Here is a 22,983-nt window from a genome sequence, read left to right on the forward strand (position 1 = left end):
TCTGTTGCAGTGTGTGGGCTTCTAATTGCAGTGGCTTCTCTTGTTGCAGAGCATGGGTTCTAGGCGCACAGCCTTCAGTAGTTGCAACACGTGGGCTTAGTAGTTGTGGCACGTGGGCCCTAGAGTGCAGGCTCAGTAGTTGTAGTGCACAGACTTAATTGCTCTTCAGCATTGTGGGATCTTTCCGGACCAAGGATTGAACCCATGTCCCCTGCATTGGCACCATCTTAGATGTAACATTTCTTTCCCCACTTGCAATATTTCCCCAACGTGCAACATTTTATTCCATGTCATTTACAGATTGATTTACTTTTGTGTGTGTGGCTACATGGTATTTTCCACATTTTCTTGAATATATGTTCAAATTTTATTGAACTGTTTACCTACTGGGTTTTTATTTTTTCCATTTACAAAAAATCACTTTTACACACATAACGGCCTTCTTGTTTGAGTATTTCTGTAGATACATTTCTAGAAGCATAGTTGCTTGGTCAAAGGAAATGCACATTTACATTTTTAACTGCCCTTCAAAAAGATTATACTACTCTTTCAAGCCTGTACTAACGCTATGTGAATGACTGCTTCCCCACACACTCTCACCAACATTCGGCATTTTTAATTTTACGATTATCAAGATAAATCTGCTTTAATTGCTAGTGAAGTTTACTTACCAGTCATGACATTAAAATTGTGTATAGAAGTTACCATTAAACCTCTAGCCTGGCTAGAAATACTTACCACACTTATTCCCTATAGTCTATGCCATAAAGCTCCATCTTTGATGCAAGGATATTGTTTCCCTTAGGGCCTTACAGTGTTATTGCTTCACACCTGGGATACAAACTCCAGAGAATACATGAGAACATTGTATACCATGTTAAGTCAACGAATGCTTTATACTAAGGAAAAAAGAAGTCCTGTGATAAACTTGGGCCATACTAATACCACCAGCTCTCTATGTGTGATCTTTCTGCTGGACCAATCACTGGTAGCTTGCTTTGTCATCCCAATCCTCAATCGACTGGACTGTAGAAATATTGCAATTTGACTTAGAGTTCAATAAAATGGCTATCAAATTATTAATCAGCCCCTTTTCAAAAATATCTGAATAGTTTGTAAAAAGGAACGTCCTCAAGGCTTTATTAGTTAATAATCAACAGATACTTCAGTTTCTTGCATTCTCAATCTAATCTTTGCATCTGTCCCTTTTTATTCCAAATCTTGGCTTGATACTGAACCTTTCCTCAAGTTTTAAGGGTTAGTAGACTTTATAGGTAATGAACCAAGGCACCACAGAGCATGGGCTTTCCAAAGCCCAGCTTGGCTTTAAGTCAGGGCTTCATTACTTAGCTCTCTGTGATCGTGGGCATTTTTAGCTTCTCTGAGAGCCCTTATCTTACCTGGGATAATAATGGTACCCACCTCAGGGGATTATTATGAGGATTAAGTTGTTAGCATATAGTAGTAAAAATTTTAAAAACTTATTGTTTACTCTTATCTGTAAAATGGACAGAATAGTTACTCTAGCAAGGTAAATGCACAGAAGTGTTTTTAAGTTTTTTCCTCTTCCCAATCATCAAATAAGAAATAACTTTGTGATAGCTGAGTATAAACCAATGTAAATGCTTTATTATCTGTTTGAAATCATAAAAATCTGCTAAAAAGTTATATACTTTGAGATAAATATTATACTAAAAACCAAGAAATAAGCACTTTGGTATTGATATAAGAGAATTTACCAAAAGAATTTACATATTTTTTAATATTTCCATGTACAAGTTTAACCTCTAAATTTAGAGCTTTGCAGCTATGGCTACAAATATAAAATAAAATGGAGAATTTAAACAAATTATCAACATTCAGTCACAAAGCACTCCTTGAAACAGCTCCATAATGCTTTCAGGCTGAAATTATGCAGTGACATTTTGTCTTCATTAGAGCAGTCCTGGAGTCTGACTGAGGGAGACAGACTTAGAGATGTTACAACTCCTAGAGTCCTAATTACTAGTTAAAAAGTTTGACACATTTTGAACTGCATACTTACTAGACTTGAGTTTAACACATTGCTTCTGAAAGAAAGATGGTTTTATTTCATTAGGAATGGATTAGAAAAGCTATATTGATAAGAGCTTTCTTTTGCTTTACGTAAGCAAAAAAAAGTGTGAGGTAGTCAATAAAGGGCAGAATCTTCTACAGGTAGTATGTCTAATATGCAGTCTAATTCAAAATTAGAATTTTCCTTGGTTTTCAAAAACCAAGGAAAAGACACTCTGCCATTTAGTTGTCAACACTAATGAATAAGAGATTTAGGAGATTTTATAGGAATCTAATGTGCAAAAAAAAGTATAGCTACTAGGTACGTACCAAAAATATTTCCCTCAACAGTATAGCTGTTATGCTTCTGATTTTCCCAGTGGGCATATAACTATGACATGAGCAAAGTAACAGAAGAAATGCTATCTGCTAATTCCATGATAAAAATACTGAAACCTGCCACCTTTATAATTGCCCACAAATCTGCGTTATCACCCAAAACTCTCTAGGATCTATAAGGGAACAGTAACAATTAAAAAATGTTTTTTCAAATTTAAAACTAATCTCCTTTGTGATGCCAGTTATCCCTAGAGAAATATGCTCAAGTTTAAATAATTCACTATAAATTTCAGGAAAAAAAGTAGATACTATGGTTTAGAAATATATAAAAAGTTGCATATGGCTTATCAGAGAGTACAATAACATTAAAATAACTAAGGTTTAAAAATGTTTTCTGTTGAGGCTGCAGATATTTTGAATTCCACATACTGTCAAAACTTTGAGAGCTCTCTGATTTGTGTGCTTTTCTGGTAGCCTATACTTCAACAGAATTTATCAGCAAACACAACAACAAAAATATCTGGAACAGCCAAGGACATCCAATGATTTATTAGCAAGTTGTGATTTTTCTGGTAAGTCAAATAATTTAAGACTAGAAATTTAAAGATGTGGGCAATGAGAAAACATAATGATCTTAGTTTTTAAAAATTTACCTTTGGGAAAAACCCCAATATCTTATAGCTTTTTTTCTCTTTTTGTAGTTCAAGCACGCTTACAAGACTGATGGCATTACAGTGGTATAAATATGAAGGACTACTGAAGAATCTGAAGTACTGTACTATTTGGCTTTATTTTAGACCTCTAATAAAGACTTTAACATGTTGAAAAAAAGCACAAGGCACAGAGATCAACGCAGCTATAAGAACATTTCTGCTTTATGCCATGGCACTAGGGCACATAAGTCTGATGTCATATCAAAATTTGTACAGGCCAAATCCTTGGTTGGGAAAATTCTACCTATAGTGACTCTACTGGTTGAAAGATGTTTCATTATATTCACATTTTCAATTATCTGCTACTAACAAATTTTAGAGTTCTTATATGAATCTTTTGATATTTATAGCCTTTGGGAAAGGTAAAGTAAATAAAAGTTAATTTTTTAAAGAAAAATTAAAATTGTTAGTTTTTTCTTTGCTAAATATCTAAACACATCAAAGTGAGCTATCCCCTTTGCTTTCTTTTTTATGCACAGAACAGAAGCACACACTGTCATGCCTCAAACTACTTTTTATTTGCAACTACATGATTTCACGCAGTTCTTCTAAACAATGACATAAAATAGATTTCCTTGTGTATAAATAACTTACATACTCTCCATAAAGTAAATGCTCAAAGGTGCCAGAACAGATCGTCCACTCCTACAGTGTTCTCATATCCAACAGAGTTGATGCACAATATATAAATACTCAAGTCCAATATTAAAAACTCAGGCACTTGACTAACTTTAATAAAGTTTCTCAAACTATATCAATATATCTAAAGTGCATATATATATTTTTAAGAAAGATTATTCTCAATAACTTCTCTATAAAAATAAGTTTGATAGTTTAGCCCATCTAACTTTACTACTTTTGAGTATGAACTTTTAATATGTAGTCAGGCTTATTCTACCTTCTCTCAACATGACACCAACAGAATCAAAAGCAGCTAGTGAGGTGCTAACATGTGAGGATTAATCCAGTGATTCCGGTCACAATGCATTCCAGGAGGAGGTACCCATGTTACTGGAATTGGGCGATATGGTTTATTCTTCCTTCCCTGATTTGGATAACCAAATGGAACAGGAGGAGGGTAGTGACTTTGATGACCATTCCCTCGGTACATTCCTGGCTTTTTTCTGGGCAAAGGATGCCACATTGGAAGAGGCGGGAACATCAGTTCTGAAATCTGGAGGGAAGAATACACAATAAGTTAATAAAAAGGAAAAATTAGTCATGTGTTATATAAAAACTAGGTGACCTTCCATATTACTCATTAAAGAAAAGCAGAATCACTCACCCACAATCCTAAGTGTAGGTATAAGGGACATTCCTACAATCAAGTCTAAATATGTTAAAAACCTCAAATATAACAGGTGATCAATCAGTGTTTTCTAAATGAGTGAAAATGAATAAACTCAAACAGCACTCTAAAACAACCAGATGTTTTCTGGCTATTTCAACCAAAAAAAGATGAAGACACAGAATGAACAGAAGTTTGTAAGGACACATAATGTTTAAACCACTGGTTTCCACAGCTGGCTAAAAAGTCACCTAAGAAGTTCTTTTTTAATTATTTTTTTGGGGGTACACCAAGTTCAATCATCTGTTTTTATACACATATCCCCGTATTCCCTCCCTTCCTTGACTCTCCCCGCCTCGAGTCCCCCCCACCCTCCCCGCCCCAGTCCTCTAAGGCATCTTCCATCCTCGAGTTGGACTCCCTTTGTTATACAACAACTTCCCACTGACTATCTATTTTACAGTTGGTAGTATATATATGTCTGTGCTACTCTCTCGCTTCGTCTGTTTCCCCTTCACCCCCCGCCCCCTCCCATACCTCGAGCTCTCCAGTCCATTCTCTGTATCTATGTCCTTGTTCTTGTCACTGAGTTCATCAGTACTATTTTTAGATTCCGTATATGTGAGTTAGCATACAATATTTGTCTTTCTCTTTCTGACTTACTTCACTCTGTATGACAGATTGTAGTTCTATCCACCTCATTACATATAGCTCCATCTCATCCCTTTTTTATAGCTGAGTAATATTCCATTGTGTATATATGCCACATCTTTATCCATTCATTTGTTGATGGGCATTTAGGTTGCTTCCATGTCCTGGCTATTGTAACTAGTGCTGCAATAAACATTATGGTACAAGTTTCTTTTGGGATTATGGTTTTCTTTGGGTATATGCCCAGGAGTGGGATTACTGGATCATATGGTAGTTCTATTTGTAGTTTTTTAAGGAACCTCCAAATTGTTTTCCATAGTGGCTGTACCAACTTACAGTCCCACCAGAACTTTTTGAACACAAAATGTTCATGCCCCAGTTCTGGTCTACTGAACAATATTAACACAATTTTAGGAAGAAAGGCCAAGTATTTTGATAACACTCTACAGGTGATTCTAATGTAGCCAGTTCAGCTTTTTGGAACAAGTCTTAGATTATCCCATAAGTCAAGTGGGACATCATGTTCACACTATTAAAACTGTTATCAGCAGTTATCCGACCTCTCTGCTCAGAATGCCATACCCTGTGACTATGAGTTTCAGAATTCTCTGATTTCTAATCTGCTCTTCTTAGCATAGGCCTTTAAAAATTTACATTCTGGGGCTTCCTAGGTGGCGCAGTGGTTGAGAATCCGCCTGCCAATGCAGAGGACACGGGTTTGATCCCTGCTCCAGGAAGATCCCACATGCCACAGAGCAACTAAGCCTGTGCGCCAAAAAAAAAAAAAAAATTTACATTCTGTATAACAGCACTGCATTCATGACAGAAAATTCAAGAGTACAAAATTGTATACAGTGCAAAAAAGTCTCTCTTCTTTACGTGAGAGGCAACTGATACTAATCAATTTTTTGACTACCTTTAGAGATACTCTATGAATACACTTGTGTGTACATCTATATACACATTTAAAAAAATCACAAAATTCTGTATACTGCTTTTTGCACTTGACAAACACATCTCAGAGACATTCATCTCAATACATAATGACTTTTTTCATCATTTTACAGCTATACAGTAATGCAATGACTATGCCATAACTAAATTAACTGGTGTCTTTTTGATAGGACATTTAGGCTGCTTTCAGTCTTTTACTATCAAAAAAACAATGCACAAAAGCAAACAAAACAATGCTGCAGTGAATAACCTTAGCATAGCCAATTCTTGATTATTTACAATAATGGGGAAATAGAACTTAGAGTTCAAACTAATAATTGACCTATACTACAAACCAGCAGCAAAGTGAAATGTTTTCATTTCTTTCTACATTGGGGTGCTGATAAACTTTTAAAACTGTCAGAAAGTAGACACAATTCTGAAGCTTACATTACCCTTTTCCAGTTAACCCTACAAACCACAGGCAACCACTGTTCTGATTTCTATCACCAGACTGTTTCCCATTTGTGAACTTCACATAAATGGAATCATGTGGCATGTATTCTTTTGTATATAATTTTTTGTATACAACTTTTTTTTTTTTGGCTGCACTGCCTGGCTTGTGCAATCTTAGTTCCCCAACCAGGGGTCAAACCCATGCCCTCGGCAGTAAAAGCACGGAGTCCTAACCACTGGACTGCCAGGAAATTCCCTAGCAAAATTCTTTTGCTCAATCGAATGTTTTTTAGGTCCATCCAGATTGTGTCTATTATTAGTTCTTTCTGTTTTATTGCTATTATCCTACTGTATTAATGAATATATGACAATTTCCCCCCATTCACTTGTTAATGGATATTTGGGTTGTTTTCTTTCTCTCTTTTTTTTAACAATTATGAAAAAAGCTGTTATAAACATTCTAATATGAGGCTTTGAAGATATTTGTTTTTCATTTCTCTTGTTAAATACTTAGGAGTGGAACTGTTGGGTTATAGGGCAGATGCGTATTTACATTTATAAGTGCCAGTTTTCCAAAGTGGCTGTACCATTTTATACTCCCATCAACAGTTTATGAATTGAGCTGCTTCACATCCTTGTCAACATTTGGTATTGTCAGACATTTTAGTTTTAGCCATTCTGGAAGAAGCACTGTTTCACTGTGTTTTAAATTTGCATTTTCCTGATAACATATGAGGTTAAGCACCTTTTTGCTTACTGGCCATTTATACAACTTCTTTCATACAGTCTTTAATCTTTTGCCTATTTGCTTTTAATTGGATCATTTGTTTTTTATTATTGACTTATAGGAGTGATTTTTAAAGTAATATTTTGGAAACAAGTCCTTTGACAAATATCTGTATTGAGGATATTTTGTCCCAATCTGTGCTTCTGCCCATTCATTTTCTTAATGGTTTCTTTTGATGGGCAAAGATTTTTAATTTTGATGAGGTCAAATTTATTAAAATTTGTTGTGATTTTTGTATCCCCTGGAAGAAATCTTTGCCTTTCCTAAATAATAAAGGTATCCCTATATGTTTTCTCCTAAGTGCCAGAGATTTAGCATTTATGTTTAGGCCTATGACCCATCTCAAATTGATTTTTTGTTTGTTTGTTTTTTATTTTTTGGGGGGTACACCAAGTTCAATCATCTGTTTTTATACACATATCCCCTCAAATTGATTTTTTAATGTATGGTATCAGTAGCAGTTAGGTTCACTTTTTTTTTAAACATATAGATTATCCAATTATTCCAGTACCAGTTCTTGTAGAGTTTCCCTACTGAATTGCTTTGGCACTTCTATTTAAAAAACAAAAAAAACAAAAAACTGTACACCCATGGGTCTACTTTTGGACTCTTTATTCCAATAATATATTTATATATCTTTAAACCATTATCACACTGTCTTGACAAACAATGACTTGATAGTAGTGTGAGATCTCTGACTTGATTCTTTCTTTGAATTTTATCTAGAAAAAAGCCTTTTGGGATTTTGATTAATAACAAGTTGAATCTATAGATCAATCTGGGGAGAGATAACATAATCTTCATTCTTAATTAGTGGAGAATTATCTCTGGAGGTTCCTTTCAGAAAACACAGACCCCCTTCAGAGAACAAAGACCCCAAGCTAAGAATTATATTGTCTGTACTTTGATAACCTCTTTTTTAAGGCTCTTGGTAATGCCAGGTTCCAGATGGAAAAATGGGTAAGTAAGAAAAATTACAGTGGACCATCTGCACCAGCTTTCTACACAATGATTGTAATAGCTATGCTTTTCTATCATGAAATGTTTTATAAGTGAATATAATGTCAAGGAGAAATGTTTTATTTTAAAAGCACATAAAAGTTCAATTTCTATGCCTTTCTGTTGTTATAATTTTATCCTAATAGTCTTTCAACATACGGGAAAATAAAAACAATTTAATTTTAAAAGAAAATCTAGGGCTTTCCCTGGTGGCACAGTGGTTAGGAGTCTGCCTGTCAGCAAAGGGGATGCGACTTCAAGCCCTGATCCAGGAGGATCCCACATGCCACGGAGCAACTAAGCAAGTGCGCCACAACTACTGAGCCTGTGCTCTAGAGCCCATGCACAACTACTGAGCCCGCATGCCTAGAGCCCATCCTCCGCAACAAGAGAAGCCACCACAATAAGAAGCCTGAGCACTGCAATGAAGAGTAGCTCCCGCTCTCGACAACTACAGAAAGCCCACAAGCAGCAATGAAGACCCAACGTGGCCAATAAATAAATAAATAAATAATTAAAAAAAAATAAAGTCTCGGGCTTCCTAGGTGGCACAGTGGTTAAGAATCCGCCTGCCAATGCAGAGGTCACGGGTTCGATCCCAGCTCCAGGAAGATCCCACATGCCGCGGAGCAACTAAGCCCGTGTGCCAAAAAAAAAAAAAAAAAAAAAAAAAAGTCTAAAAATTAAAGGTCAATTTACTTGTAAAAAATTAGCAGCAATCAGTTCAATTTGGGGCTTACATTCTTGCTTTGCTGCATAACAAATAAAATTCTGAGATAAAATCACCACATATCTGAATGAATTCCTGGCAATTTAACAATGGTAATCTGTAGTACATAATACATCACACATAGGAAAAAAATATTCAACATATTTATGGCAATGGTCTTAAAAATGATCTCTGAAACACAAATATTATGTTTACTTATCTATATAGGTAATCTCTTGGGAAGAATACAAAAATAATGGTAATTAAAATCTCCATGCAAGGGAACAAGACTGGTAGTTGGGGAAAGAGGAGGATGTGTCACTATTATACTCTTTTATACTGTTTGAAGTTTTTTTTTTTTTAAAGTGGGCACAAATGTTACCTTATAATATACACATATACATATATACCCAAGAATGTGATAATTTTCAGAACTAATCTTCCTTTCAAGCCTAGGAAGGATAATCTAACAATTTAAAAAAAAATTAAGAACTCAAAATTAAGTTATACTGAAAGGATGTTCATTATATAAATGTATGCTGGATTTAAAGGTTCAGTTTCTCATAGTCATAAGATACTCTAATTTCTTACTCATTAAGATCTAAATTCTCATTTTAGCCCAAATCAAACCCTACCAGAAACCTGGTATGTTTACTTATGTCTAATTAAGGCCAAATTAATAAAAATAGGTATATTTAAAAATATACTCAAAATTAGAAAAAGTACAGAATAAGGCTTGACTCAAAAGATTTCCTGAAATTTTTTTTACTTGAAAATACATTTCCTATTGAAGAGTATTGCTGTTAAGAATTTTTTTAAGCATATTACATGTTCTTTAGTATGTGGGGTATATGTGTGCTAACTCACATATACGGAATCTAAAAATGGTACTGATGAACTCAGTGACAAGAACAAGGAAGCAGATACAGAGAATGGACTGGAGAACTCGAGGTTTGGGAGGGGGCGGGGGGTGAAGGGGAAGCTGAGACGAAGCGAGAGAGTAGCACAGACATATATATACTACCAACTGTAAAATAGATAGTCAGTGGGAAGTTGTATAACAAAGGGAGTCCAACTCGAGGATGGAAGATGCCTTAGAGGACTGGGGCGGGGAGGGTGGGGGGGGACTCGGCAGGGGGGGAGTCAAGGAAGGGAGGGAATACGGGGATATGTGTATAAAAACAGTTGATTGAACTTGGTGTACCCCTAAAAAAATAATAAATAAATAAAATAAAAAAAAATAATAAATAAGTGAACAAATTTGTAAGTGCATGCATGGTAGCTATATGACTCTTTAAATGTTAAAGCAAAGAAAGATATTGTGTTGCCTTGAGTGAAAAATTAACTAAAGAATAATTTAGTGAGGTTTCTCTTTAATCATAGAAAGGGAGAGAAGAACATGAAAGTTAAACTCAAAGGTACAAAGTGGAAGTGTTAAAGACTACAAAAAAAAAAAAAAACCTGAGTGGCTATTACTGAATGCAATAAGGATTTTTAAAACATCAGGAATGTTTTATCACCATGATTTTTTCTATTCTTTTTGCAATGTATTTATCCTACTCATTGAGTAGTAAAGCAGACCTTTGATAAAATGACTCAGGATGCCTATTTTTATCTCAGAGGAAGCAGCTTCCCCTTCGTGTGGAAAGGTAAGAACCATGATCCAGAATCTCAACTTAGAAACCTTGGGCAATATGAGCAAGACTACCTGGAATGACTTTGCAAGCCCTGCTCATAACCTTCAATATGGAGCCACTTCATGCTTACCTGGTACATGGGGCTGGGGGTCGCAGCCACTGAATTGGGTTTCACTTCTACTTCCTTACTTGCTTCTTCATCTGAAGAAGAGGATCCTGAATGATAATCAGAGGTAACCTTATCAAGGGCCCTGGTAACTTTCTTGGAAATCTCATCCTTGTTTTCATCCTCATTTTCAAAGCTGGCTACAATGAATGCATTGTTTTTCTCTCCATACCTAAGAATAAAAAAACCAAAAACTTACAAACCTTGATGTCACATCAACAAAGCTAGTAATGTCCATAAAAACAACTGAATGAACAATGCCATCAGTCCCAGGCAAAGAAGGAACTCTCCCAGAACTTGATTCTACATCTACAGTATCCTAATCCAGCTCCATGCCAACAGGGAGGCCACAATTATCTACTTCTGATCTATTAAAGTACAAATAAAAAGTGACCTCATTCTTTTTTCTAATTTTCTTTTCTGCTGTCCCCCTGACAAAAAGTTCTTTAAGACATCAAAGAGAAACTCATTGTTTTGATTACATTTTTGTATCTACCACTGAAACTGGCCATACAGTAAAACTTTCTAATAAATTTTTAACTGACTCTTATAACGTAGATCCTAGTAATTCAAGTCAAAAATCAACCAGACATTTCCTATGGGATTTACTTTTACCATGATAAAATGAAAAAGGGGCCTGTGTTTCCTATATTCACACTGACAAAAACAAGAACTGAGGCAACTGTTGAGGTTAAAGGGAAAAAACAAAAAACTATTGTTGAGGAAAATAAAAGGATTTTGCTTGAATTATACTGTTGATTTCATAAGAGATTCCTATGATAAATGCTTACCTCTCATCTTAATTTTTCTGTTAATTAAGCAAATGTTTTTATCCTTCCAAAACATTTTTAAAGCCTTGGTCTAAGAAAAATAATTGTCAGAATACGTAACCTTGCCTGTTGGTTACTAGAAAAAAAGAAAATAAATTCTGCAATGAGGGAAAACAGCATAACACACAGTAAAACTAGGAGTTTTCAACTGAGAGGACAGAGGAGAAACCCCCAAATCCATTCAAATAGATTGCATAACATAAACACTGTGAAACAATTTCTAGGAAGTCTTAGGACTAAGGAAATGAATTGTTAAGCAGTCTTAACTCTTGTCTCAAATTCTTTATGAATCAGGATGATATCTACAATCAAGAAAGAGGCCTCACTGCAACAAAGCCTTTGAAAGTTTAAATGGCAATCAAGTAGTCTCACAGGTGAATTCTATTTTTTCAACTGTGCTATCTTCCATTCTCATAGGCTGGATGGGGCCATAAATGCAATCTAAATATGATACATAATTCCCTTTTCTAATTTTTTTCAGTCTATCTCATAAAAGGAGTTGCTACAGGATGGCAGAAAAAGCACTAGATATGTTTCTGGTTCTGCTCTGCCATTAACTAGCTCTGTGACCAGGTGCAAGTTATTTAATTTCTCTAGGCTTTGGTTTCCTATCTGCAGGATGAGGAAGCTGGAGATAGCTGGATAGTGGTTGGTCTTCAGTGGTGATTCTTCTTAGAAGATGCCTGAACAATTGGGCAAGTTGTTCACAACACAGAATTCATGAACTATAATTTTAAGATTACTTAGCCTTGGGTTGTAGCAATGGAAATTTACCCCACAGTCTTCTCCAGGTTTAAAGACTCAACAAATTTCGATACAACCAAAGGTTAATTCATACATTAATACCAGCAGTATTAATAATGGGCTTAGGCCTACCTTCAGTATTGCCCATTAATGGAATCAAAATTCAAGCAAAACAGAAAGGTGAGAAATCTGAGAAAAATCCCTGCCTCTGTAGAAACAGAAACCTAAACCAAGAGTAGACATCTAATGACCGAAGGATCAGCTTTATTAACTCAGATTTCTTCGGCACTCAATCTCAATTAGGTTCTGCATTTTTCCCTTGGTAGTATTTTAGTATGAGGGATAAGTGAAGCTGCTTACTACATTACTGTAACATTAGAATGTACAATTAATTCCTCAGAACTAGTAATGGACAACTTTTTTTTTTTTTGGCACACGGGCTTACTTGCTCCGCGGCATGTGGGATCTTCCTGGAGCTAGGATCGAACCCGTGACCTCTGCATTGGCAGGCGGATTCTTAACCGCTGCGCCACCTAGGAAGCCCAATGGACAACTTTTAAACTTTCTAATTTTCAATGATACACTGGTAAAACATTAAGGCCTAGTGAGTTAATTTGAAAGAAATCGATAGTATCTAATATTCTTCATTAGGAAAAGAAAGGATTATAGAAATTACAAACAAACAAACAAAGAAGTGTAGAATATTGGGTAGATAATAAACCTGCCAGCTATTTGCAGGCGTTCTCCTTATAGGAAAGATCTGTTGTCTATTCAGTATCTTCTCAAATATTTCACTAAGTGATAACCTTTCTAACTATCTAACACTGCACTATTCCAACATTTATTCCAATAAATATTCTCTATGAAGAATGTTCTCTTTGAGTGCATTTCATTTTTCTTTATAACCTTAATTAGTTTCTAGTATACCAGTGAGTTATTTTAATGACTCAGATTATTTATTCAATTATATAACTGCTATATAAGCTTTAATTTTCAGAATATTTCCAGTTTTGTTCCAAAAGCACTAATAAATATCTCAATCTCCTCTATTAATTTATAGCAATCACCTCTACCCAATCACTAACACGTCTTTCTTTCTGGGATTTCTATCATCACTGAATGAGCACCCACATTCTGAAGGTAATTCCTATTAACTGAAAAAACTCACATCATAGCCAATTTGGGGCAAAATTTTGATATATAAAATAATTAGAAGATTACTGAATGCAAAGATTTTCTTATATTAACAAGATGAAAGCACAGTAATCTTTCATTATCTGGCATCATCAAGTGATGAAGTATATCCACTTAAGTAGAATGTCCACGTAACTAAAGCTTTTATCTTCAGGTGCCAAGATGTAGTTTAAACATTTCAAACAAATATGTCCAAAATGTTTATATAATTAGCCAACTTCTTAAACATCCTTGGATACAGAAAATATTCCCTAATGATTTAAGATCATTGTATTAAATATTCATTATTCAACAGTGTGATAACACACCTGGGTCAACATTTGCTTTTTTGTTCCTGCCTCTATGTCAGACTATTACTTTTTTTGTAGCTTTATGACATCAGTATCCTGGGAGATTGGTTCCAGGGCCATTTCCCACTCCGCTTCCCCAATGCCAAAATCTGTGGATGCACAAGGACCTTAAATAAAATGGCATGGTATTTGCATATAACCTACATACACCCTCCCATACACTTTAAATCATCTCTAGATTACTTACCATATCTAACACAACGTAAATGTTATGTAAATACAATGTAAATGTTATGTAAATAGTTGTATGGCATGGCAAATTTAAGTTTTGCTTTTTGGAACTTTAATTTTTTCCCTTCAAATATTTTTGAATTAAAGTTGGCTGAATGAATGGATGTGGAACCCTCAGATACAGAAGGCCAACTGTACTATTAACAATCCCCTTTCAAATGCCATGTAATTTTTTATGGGCTGAAAAACTACACAACCAACTTAAAGAACTGTGTGTTAAGCAAGAGTAAATCAGGATCAAAGTGTGGGCCTCATAAAAAGTCAGCATTTCAATATAGTAACTTTGTGATAGCTATTTCTTATATACTGAGGTCTTCTGCAGGGATTCAGTGGACCAAGTCTACAAAACAAAGCCTGATCTTGGCCTAAGTCCTTAATTAGTCCCAGATTCTAAAAATGTTTGACCTTCTTAAACCAAAAATTGAGATATCTTGCTCTTCCTTTTTCTAAGAAATTATTGGAGAATCTACTACCTATACCCGGTTTCATAAAGCAATAAGCATCTATCAGCCACCAGCTTACATCAAGCAGCCCCAGGGTGGTCCAGAAAATTGTTGCAGAATAACCATGTATTTTTCCAACAACATGTCTTTACCACCACTTTCATTGTTGGAGACCAGGTCAAAGGCTATGACCACCTTTAGAACATATAACGGTTGCATCAAAAAGTACCTTTACTACAATCAATCCGTGAATTGTACCTCTAAACCAAAGAGAAAACCTTAAAGGAACAGATGTAGGAAATCACTCACAGGGGGTTCCATGCATCTGTTCATCCTGTTCCTCCTGCCTGGAAATGTCCTTCCTACCTTGTCATGTCCTTCCTACCTTGTCATCTAGTCAACTGCAACTCATCCTTCCCCACTAGGCTCCAGTATCACCTAGTCAATATAGTCCAGCCCTCCATATCCATGGGTTCTGCATCCATGCATTCAGGCAACCACAGACCAAAAATATTTGGGGAAAAAAAAAAATCCAAAAAGTTCCTAAAAGCAAAACTTGAATTTTTTCCATTCAAGGTAACTATTTACATAGCACTTACACTTTATTAGGTATTATAAGAAATCTAGAAATGATTTAAAGTACATGGGAGGTTATCCATAAGTTATGTGCAAATACTACACTGATTTTATACAAGGGACTTGAGAATACTGCTTCTGGCAGTGTGGGTGTGGGTGTGTGGCAGGGGGTATCCTGGAACGAATCCCTCACTGATACCAAGGGCTGACTATAGTCTTTCTTGAAGCAGTTACTTTCTCCTTTGTGCCACCAATTACTGCATTTTGTACATATTTCTATTATAGCACAAATCTCACTCTATTGAAATCTGCTTATTCTTTTTTCTCTTATTACACTCTGAACTACCTGAAAGAAGAATGTCACTGACATTTTTTTAAAACCCCACAACTAAGAATGCCTGATCCACAATGAATGTTTTTACAATGAATGAAGTTCAATTAGATTTCATACCTAACACTAACATTTTACAATTCTGCTCATTAAGAGATGAGAAATAATTTCCATTATGAAAATAAAACCATGAAAATATCACTCAGCCACTTAAAAACCAAAAAGGGGCAGGGAGGCAAGAGTAGACAAAAACAGAAACAGAGACCAACGAAAAGTAATTCAGTATTATTTGGGATTAGTGTCTTTCCTATTTGAAGAGGGGAAAGACAAGGGCACCACCTATGTAAGAGGATAATAATTGACCTACAGGGAGTCTTGGTGTTTAAATTTTAAAATAAAATTCTTGGTAAAGCTCTAAAAAACACCCCTGCTCTATCAGTTTTTGAGTTTCTTTAGCTGTAAAACAGGAATGTAACCAGTCTTTCACTATCACCTCAAAGAAGAATGGTTTACAAAATTCACATCTGGGAAAGCCAAAAAACTAGCTCCTGGCCATAAAGATACATGTGCAGGCAGTACCTGAAAGAATTTCATAAAATCAGTTCCAGCATGGTAATCAGTTCAGCTGCCAAACTCAAGAACTCACCGACAGCACACCTCACATGGGTCCACCCATAGAGTGAGTTCCTTTGGCAGGCCCAGGTCACTGTATAAGATGCAGCTGTTCTCACAGGCTTTCAGGACATCAGGATCAACTCTCTGAAACTTATTGACACGAATGCATCTACAACAAAGTGGAGTCATGTTAATAGCTTTAAATAAATTTAAATCAGAAACTTTTTTGTATCTATTAGTATTTGTCAACATGACTTTAAAAAAAATAAAAGGAACCCTGGCAAAGGATCCAGGAATATCTATCCTAAATAGATAATAAGTCTGAACTAAAGGCAAAGAGGCAGCACTACCCAGTTTGGTGGAAAGGAGAGGGCATCTGTGTGAGCACAGGGAAATTACTAGAACTGGCTCTACCTCATTTCACACAGAAACTACTCAACCTCAAATGTAGATTAAATGAGCAAGGAGTATGAAAGTTGTATGAAATTACTTAGGGCTTTGAAGGTAAAAGTTTTAATAGGCCAAATTCCTATATAACAAAATCTCCAATTAACAAAAGACCTCAACTAATGTTTCAAATAACATCTGGAAATTCTTGTGACAAGTTTTGATCTGTTGTTACCTTGCTTAAGAAGGGTATCCTTTGTTCAACCTATAATTGTTCTCTAAATACTGAATCACTCAAGGACACAGAACCATTCACACCACGTACTTAAGATTAAAATATAATCCAAAAGTGTTATTGACTTATTTCATTTAGGGTTTTTTCTTTTTTTTTAAGTTATCAAAAAAGAGAAAAAAATTCCAAACCACTAAAGACTCTGTTCCTTTTTTTTTTTTTGGCCGCATCACAAGTCTTGCAGGATCTTAGCTCTCCCAACAGGGATCAAACCTGCACCCACAGCAGCAAAAACGCACAGTCCTAAACACTGGACCACCAGGGAATTCCCATCTGTTCACTTTTTTTTAACCTAAGAAATACCACCCACAGCTACCTAATGGAATGCTCAAAGATGACTCTCAGTGTGAATGCAAAAATATCTGTTAAAATAAGTATTCTGCTTACATAGAATTAGCTACAATGAAAGTAATTACTGCCTACAATGAAGAAATCAAGCAAGAGAACCCAGGTTTTAGTACCAGCCCTGAGTACTAGCATTACTGGGTGAATTCAGATTGTCATTTTACTTCTTCAGACCCAAAGCTTTAAAATATGGAAAATATAAGTTAATTGACAAATACTGATTATACAACTAAATACAATACTGTAACATCAACAGAATATACTATTTAAATTTCTAAAAATTTAATTATTAGTTGATTTCAATTTTCATTTAAAACTGAAAAAGTTCTCAGGTAATAGCTAATACATATTTCTTAATAACAATAATAATAAGTCTTTTTGAAGGTTTACCATGCAATGGAGAGTTTCCTATATGCTCTACATGTATAGGCATACCTTGGACATTGCTGGTTTGGTTCCAGATCACGGCAATAAAGCGAGTATCTCAATAAAGCTAGTCACACAAATTTTTGGCTTCCCCGTGTACATAAAAGTTGTATTTACACTACACTGTAGTTTATTAAGTGTGCAAGAGCATTATGTCTAAAAAACAATGTACATGGCTTAATTAAAAACTACTTTATTGCTAAAAAATGCTAACCATCATCTGAGCCTTAAGCGAGTCTTTGTAATAGTAATATCAAAGATCACTGATCACATATCACTAAAACAAATATAATAATGAAAAAGTTTGAAATACTTTAAGAATTACCAAAATGTGACACAGAGACACAAAGTGAGCAAATGCTGTTGCAAAAGTGGCGCTGACAGACTTGCTCAAGGCACAGTTGCACAAACCTTCAAATTATAAAAAACGCAGTGTCTGTGATGCTCAATAAAGCAAAGCACAATAAAACGACATATGCCTATATTTACTTTTAAAATTTTCACCATGATCCTGTGAGCTAGATACTATTTTCTCCATTGTAATAAAGAAAGGAGGCAGAGAGTCTGAGTTAACTTGCCCAACATTACATGGCTAGACAGTAGTGAATCCAGAGTTCAGATCCAGACCAGATGCCAAAGTCATTTTATTAAACCTTATTATGCCTATACTTATCGGAACATCACCATTAACAATTCAGCAAATCCAGAGTAAAAAAAAAATTATTTTAAACCATGTAAGATACCCTTTATTCTTTTCTATAAGATGGTCCTATGTCACAGATTCTAATGTTGTGTAGGTTGATTCCAAAGTCCCACATGCCCCAGGATCAAAAGCAGTTAAAGGTAAGGAGATAGATCCTAAATGTAATGTGTTTGTGTTTTTTATCTACAATGAAGGAGATGTAGGCTCTAAGCTTTAAAAAATATATGTAAGTATGGATGCTTAAATAGAGACTCTGCTTCAACAAAATTTGCATACCTTATATATTTTATGCTACTTTTTTCACTCTAGATACTGTGACTACTTACCCATTAACCACTCTTCAAAAACAAGACTTTAAAAGTTGCATAAATAGTCTATCATTTACTTAATGTTGACAGTGTAGTGCTTTCCAATCTTTTGCAATTATAAAGTGTAAAAAAATCCATATTCATACATATTTGTCTGCATTTCTGATTATGCTTCTAGAATAGGTATTAGACTTACTTTTCAAAGACTATGAATATCTTTACAGATCTTGACAATGTTGCCAAATTGCCCTTATTTGTAAATTTTGCAGAGAAACATACTAATTTATATAAACTTTAGAAGAAAAAGAACACTTCCAACCTACTCTATGGATTGAAAAGTCTACTAACTCTGGTTAATCCTACAGTCTATTCATTTTTTTTTCATAAATTTATTTTTATTTATTGGCTGCGTTGGGTCTTCGTTGCTGCACATGGGCTTTCTCTAGCTGCTGAGAGCGGGGGCTACTCTTCATTGTGGTGCGCAGGCTCCTCATTATAGTGGCTTCTCTTGTTGTAGAGCATGGGCCCTAGGTGCGTGGGCTTCAACGGTTGTGGCACATGGGCTCAGCAGTTGTGGCTCACGGGCTCTAGAGCACAGGCTCAACAGTTGTGGCGCACGGGCTTAGTTGCTCCGTGGCATGTGGAATCTTCCCAGGGTAGGGCTCAAACCCATGTCCCCTGCATTGGCAGGCAGATTCTTTACCACTGCGCCACCTAGGAAGTCCAGTCTATTCATTCTTATAAAAGAAATGACCCACCATTAACTCTAATAGTTTTCTACTTCAAAGATGGCTTCAAAATGACTCAATAATGATACTTCTGATTACTTGCCAATTTAATCCTCTTTGACTAACTTTTTTCCTCAAGTTTTTAGAATTAATGGAAATGAAACTGTACAGTGTCTGACCTTTAAGCATTTACTTGATAGTGTCTCCTTTTTCAGTAATAGTATGGTGGCTTGGCACTTCCAAAAATCTTAGTCCAATGTCAATTACATCAGTGAAAAAACCTTGAACAGCTCTAAGTAACAAAAGCTGTTCACTCTATCAGATATGCAGATATGCAGGAAAAAATTAAGAGAATCAAGTGAGAGGATAAAAAATAATAACTTGAGTCTGCTTTATACAAAACATCTACATTTCTACTTTCATTCACCACATTTTCCAATATACTACGAAACCTCTTTGGATAGAAATGAAGAGGAAAATATATCAATTACTTTGATTCTTTTCTTTTCAACAGATAACATGCTTACCTGGCTTTTAGCAAATGAGAACTAAACAAATCATATTTTCACCTCCCTTGCACACTCCGTGAATAGTCTTACACTTGCAAGAGCTCAGTGACTGAAAGGAAGTTCTTTTTACTGTGAAGTGCTAATTTGTGGAGGAATCTTTGGGGGCTGCAATATCTACAAATAAAAGAATTCCTGTATTCATGATAGTCACAACTATTTCACTTTTATTTTTTTGGTCACATCCACAAATGGGGCACAGTTTGACACCTGAGTTTAGCAGAACATTCTCAACTCAGGTTCCCAAGTAATCACATAAATACTAAAGAATGCGCATGCCAGGACATGTTTTACAGAAGCCTGCTCTTCTTTAAACTGTAAATGTAACTTATAAACCAGAGTACAAAAGATAGCTGGGAGTGAGAATTGCCTTCACTCTCAAAGACAAGGCAGTGGTAGAACTGTGATGTACAGAGAGCTCATAAGAATTTAGGGTCAGTTAGACCTGAATGCAAATCCCACAGCTAATGTTCACCAGTTGTGAATCATAGGTAAGTTACCTTCATCTATGAAATGGTTAAACTGGCTTCTACCACAACAAATTATGCACAGTACAAATGAAATTATTCCTGTGTCAAGAACATATTAGGTGTCTAATAATCTTAGTTCTCATTTGCCAAAACACTTTTAACATGTAACATGTAATTTACTTTTAGATACAAGGAACTCATTTCCCTCTACTCCTACCATGCCCTTTTTTAAGTGATAGTTTTTAGGGGTCCTCTACAATTGTGAAACCCCTCAACTACCTGTGATACATAAAGAAAAACACTCAGGAGCCACACTATGACCACAAGACTAACTCCCATGGGCATGTATATACTATTAGCCTCCCAAGTCCAGGCAGTGGGACTCCAACAACAAATATTTGTATTTTAAAGTGAATAAAGAAAAAATAAAGTGGAAACACTCCTGAGTTGGGTATTTTGCAGATAAACTGTGAAAGGTATGGACTGGACACCCATCATTCCTCTGGCCTGGCACTCATTTGAGGAGCTGATCAGACTCTTAGTCCAATCTAACTGTCCAAGCTAATTCTTTACCTGTAGGCTTGTCCTTTTGATGGCTTTTCGGGATACCAGTGATTTTTATATTTTTCTTGAAGTATTAAAGTCAATTTCTCAGCAAACCTCTCGACTGCTTCTTTTTTCAACTTATCATGTTTGCGAACTAGCCTTGTGAAAAAGAAGACTACGGCAGCAATTTCGTTCTTCATCTTTCCCTGCAAAGATAAAATAGTTTTTCTCAAAAAACCAAAACATCAAAACTTGAAGATAAAGCTCTGAAAAAAATTCCTTCTTTACAGCCGCCTTCCAATTTTATCTTGTGTTTCACTGGCTCATATCTGGAGTAGGGAACAGTCACTAATTTATGCCATAAAGGCCTTATTATAAAATACTTTAAGAATCTTATCACCTAGCTTTGTAAAGGAGTTCAGTAAAGAGAATACACCAAATTGCTCCTGTTAGCTAAAATAAAATCAGAGATATCACTCAAAGAGAAGCACTACAAAGATACTACTATGTAGTTTTTACTAATTGTGTCAATATTTAGCTACAATAATTCAAGTTTAAAATTCTATGGAATAAGCTGTACTTTAAAACATAAAAAAGTCCATTTTAAAACCCAGTATTGTAGAGCCACTACACAAAAACAGTTTGGCAGTCCCCAAAAAGGTCAGATATATGGCTACCATATGACCCAGTAATTCTACTCCTAGCTCTATACCCAAGAGAAATGAAACCATGTGTTCACACAAAAACTTGTACACAAATGTCCACAGGAGCATTATTCCTAATAACCAAAAAGTAGAAACAAACTAAATGTTCATCAACTGCTATATGGACAAATAAAGTGTGGTATATTATTAGGCAACAAAAAGAAATGACGTACTGATACGTGCCACAACATGTATGAACTTGAATACTAATTATGCTAAGGGAAAGAAGCCAAAAGACCAAATACTGTATGACACCAATTACATGAAATGTCCAGAAACAGGCAAATCCATATAAATTCCTGTGGCTAGGGGTAGGAGGATGAGGGGAAAGGAGTGATGTTACGTGAGTATAAGATTTCCTTCTGAGGTGATGAAAATCTTCTAAAATTGACTGTGGTGATGATTGTACAACTCTGTGAATATGCTAAAACCAACGAACTGTACAATTTAGATGTGTGAATTGTACAGTATGTGAATTATATTTCAATAAAGCTGTTATACACAAAGGGAAAAATCCACTGTCGAGCTTCTGTAAGCATTCTTTCAGGAACAGAGATATATTTACCTAAAAAATATGACCCAAAAAAACCAGCTCTATCAAAACATATTTAAGAGAGTGGAAATTCAGGGTCATTCACAGAAAAACCAAACCTAAAAAGAAATAATCAGAGATTCAGCTGCATTTTGGAACTGCCCTCAAGGACTCCTTTTTAAATGACAGATCTGATTTATCACTGATTAATCCACAAACGCAAAAAACTTGTACTGGGATTGTTTCGATGTATATTCTGTCTTTACGCGATGAGCTCATTCATTTGGCTGCTGTAAGTAACGTGGAGTTATTCAGAGTGCTGCATTTACTAAGCAACATCACCTTTTCAGAGCCAATTATTAAAGACATACAGCCCCTCCTATGTTTAGCGCAAAAACCTGCTAACCACCCTATAGTTCGTGTTCTTTCACACTTAAAAATTAAAGCTGATTCTGTTACCTTCCTTTTTTCTTTTCTCAATACACTTGCTCTTAAAGTCTGTCTTCATAAGATTCCTTTCCTCCGTGTGCAAATTCAAACAAGGGATCTCAGTGTGAAAATTAATTCTATATGTTATTTGATGAGAGGTAATGCTGGCAGCCATAGCCACCTTGATCCTAGATGGAAGACACCCAAACCTTCTTCCTGGAACCCTAGAATGCCAAATCTACCTTCTATGCCAGCTGCACACAACTTCCTGCCCTCCACAACTGCTGTGCAGCCTCCTCCTGAAAAAATGTCAGCCATTTCCACTTATAAAGCTATATTTATACTCCACCACGTTATGATGGAAAAGCAAAACCCACTGCCAATTTAATATATGGTTTTGGGATTAGGAAAACTTGCTGATGGAAATACATTAGCCTCCACCCCACCAAAGAAAACAAGGAACCACACTAAAGAAATGCACTCGATCCCTAACTAATTCATTCTCCTCATTCATTAAATTC

The 22,983-nt window shown here is 35.5% G+C and overlaps 1 protein-coding gene across 1 annotated transcript; it reads right to left on the bottom strand.

Moving 5' to 3' along the window:
- Window positions 1-1,592: 1,592 nt before the first annotated feature.
- On the bottom strand, window positions 1,593-21,411 carry BTG3 (BTG anti-proliferation factor 3). The gene is made up of 4 exons (XM_057697558.1): window positions 20,825-21,411; window positions 16,058-16,195; window positions 10,677-10,884; window positions 1,593-4,260 (listed from the first exon to the last, which is right to left on the bottom strand). The coding sequence occupies exons 1-4, from the start codon at window positions 20,995-20,997 to the stop codon at window positions 4,021-4,023; spliced, it is 759 nt and encodes a 252-aa protein (XP_057553541.1). The 5' UTR covers window positions 20,998-21,411; the 3' UTR covers window positions 1,593-4,020.
- Window positions 21,412-22,983: the final 1,572 nt, after the last annotated feature.

This window comes from Hippopotamus amphibius, chromosome 10 (assembly GCF_030028045.1).
Source record: "Hippopotamus amphibius kiboko isolate mHipAmp2 chromosome 10, mHipAmp2.hap2, whole genome shotgun sequence".
Lineage (NCBI taxonomy): Eukaryota > Metazoa > Chordata > Mammalia > Artiodactyla > Hippopotamidae > Hippopotamus > Hippopotamus amphibius.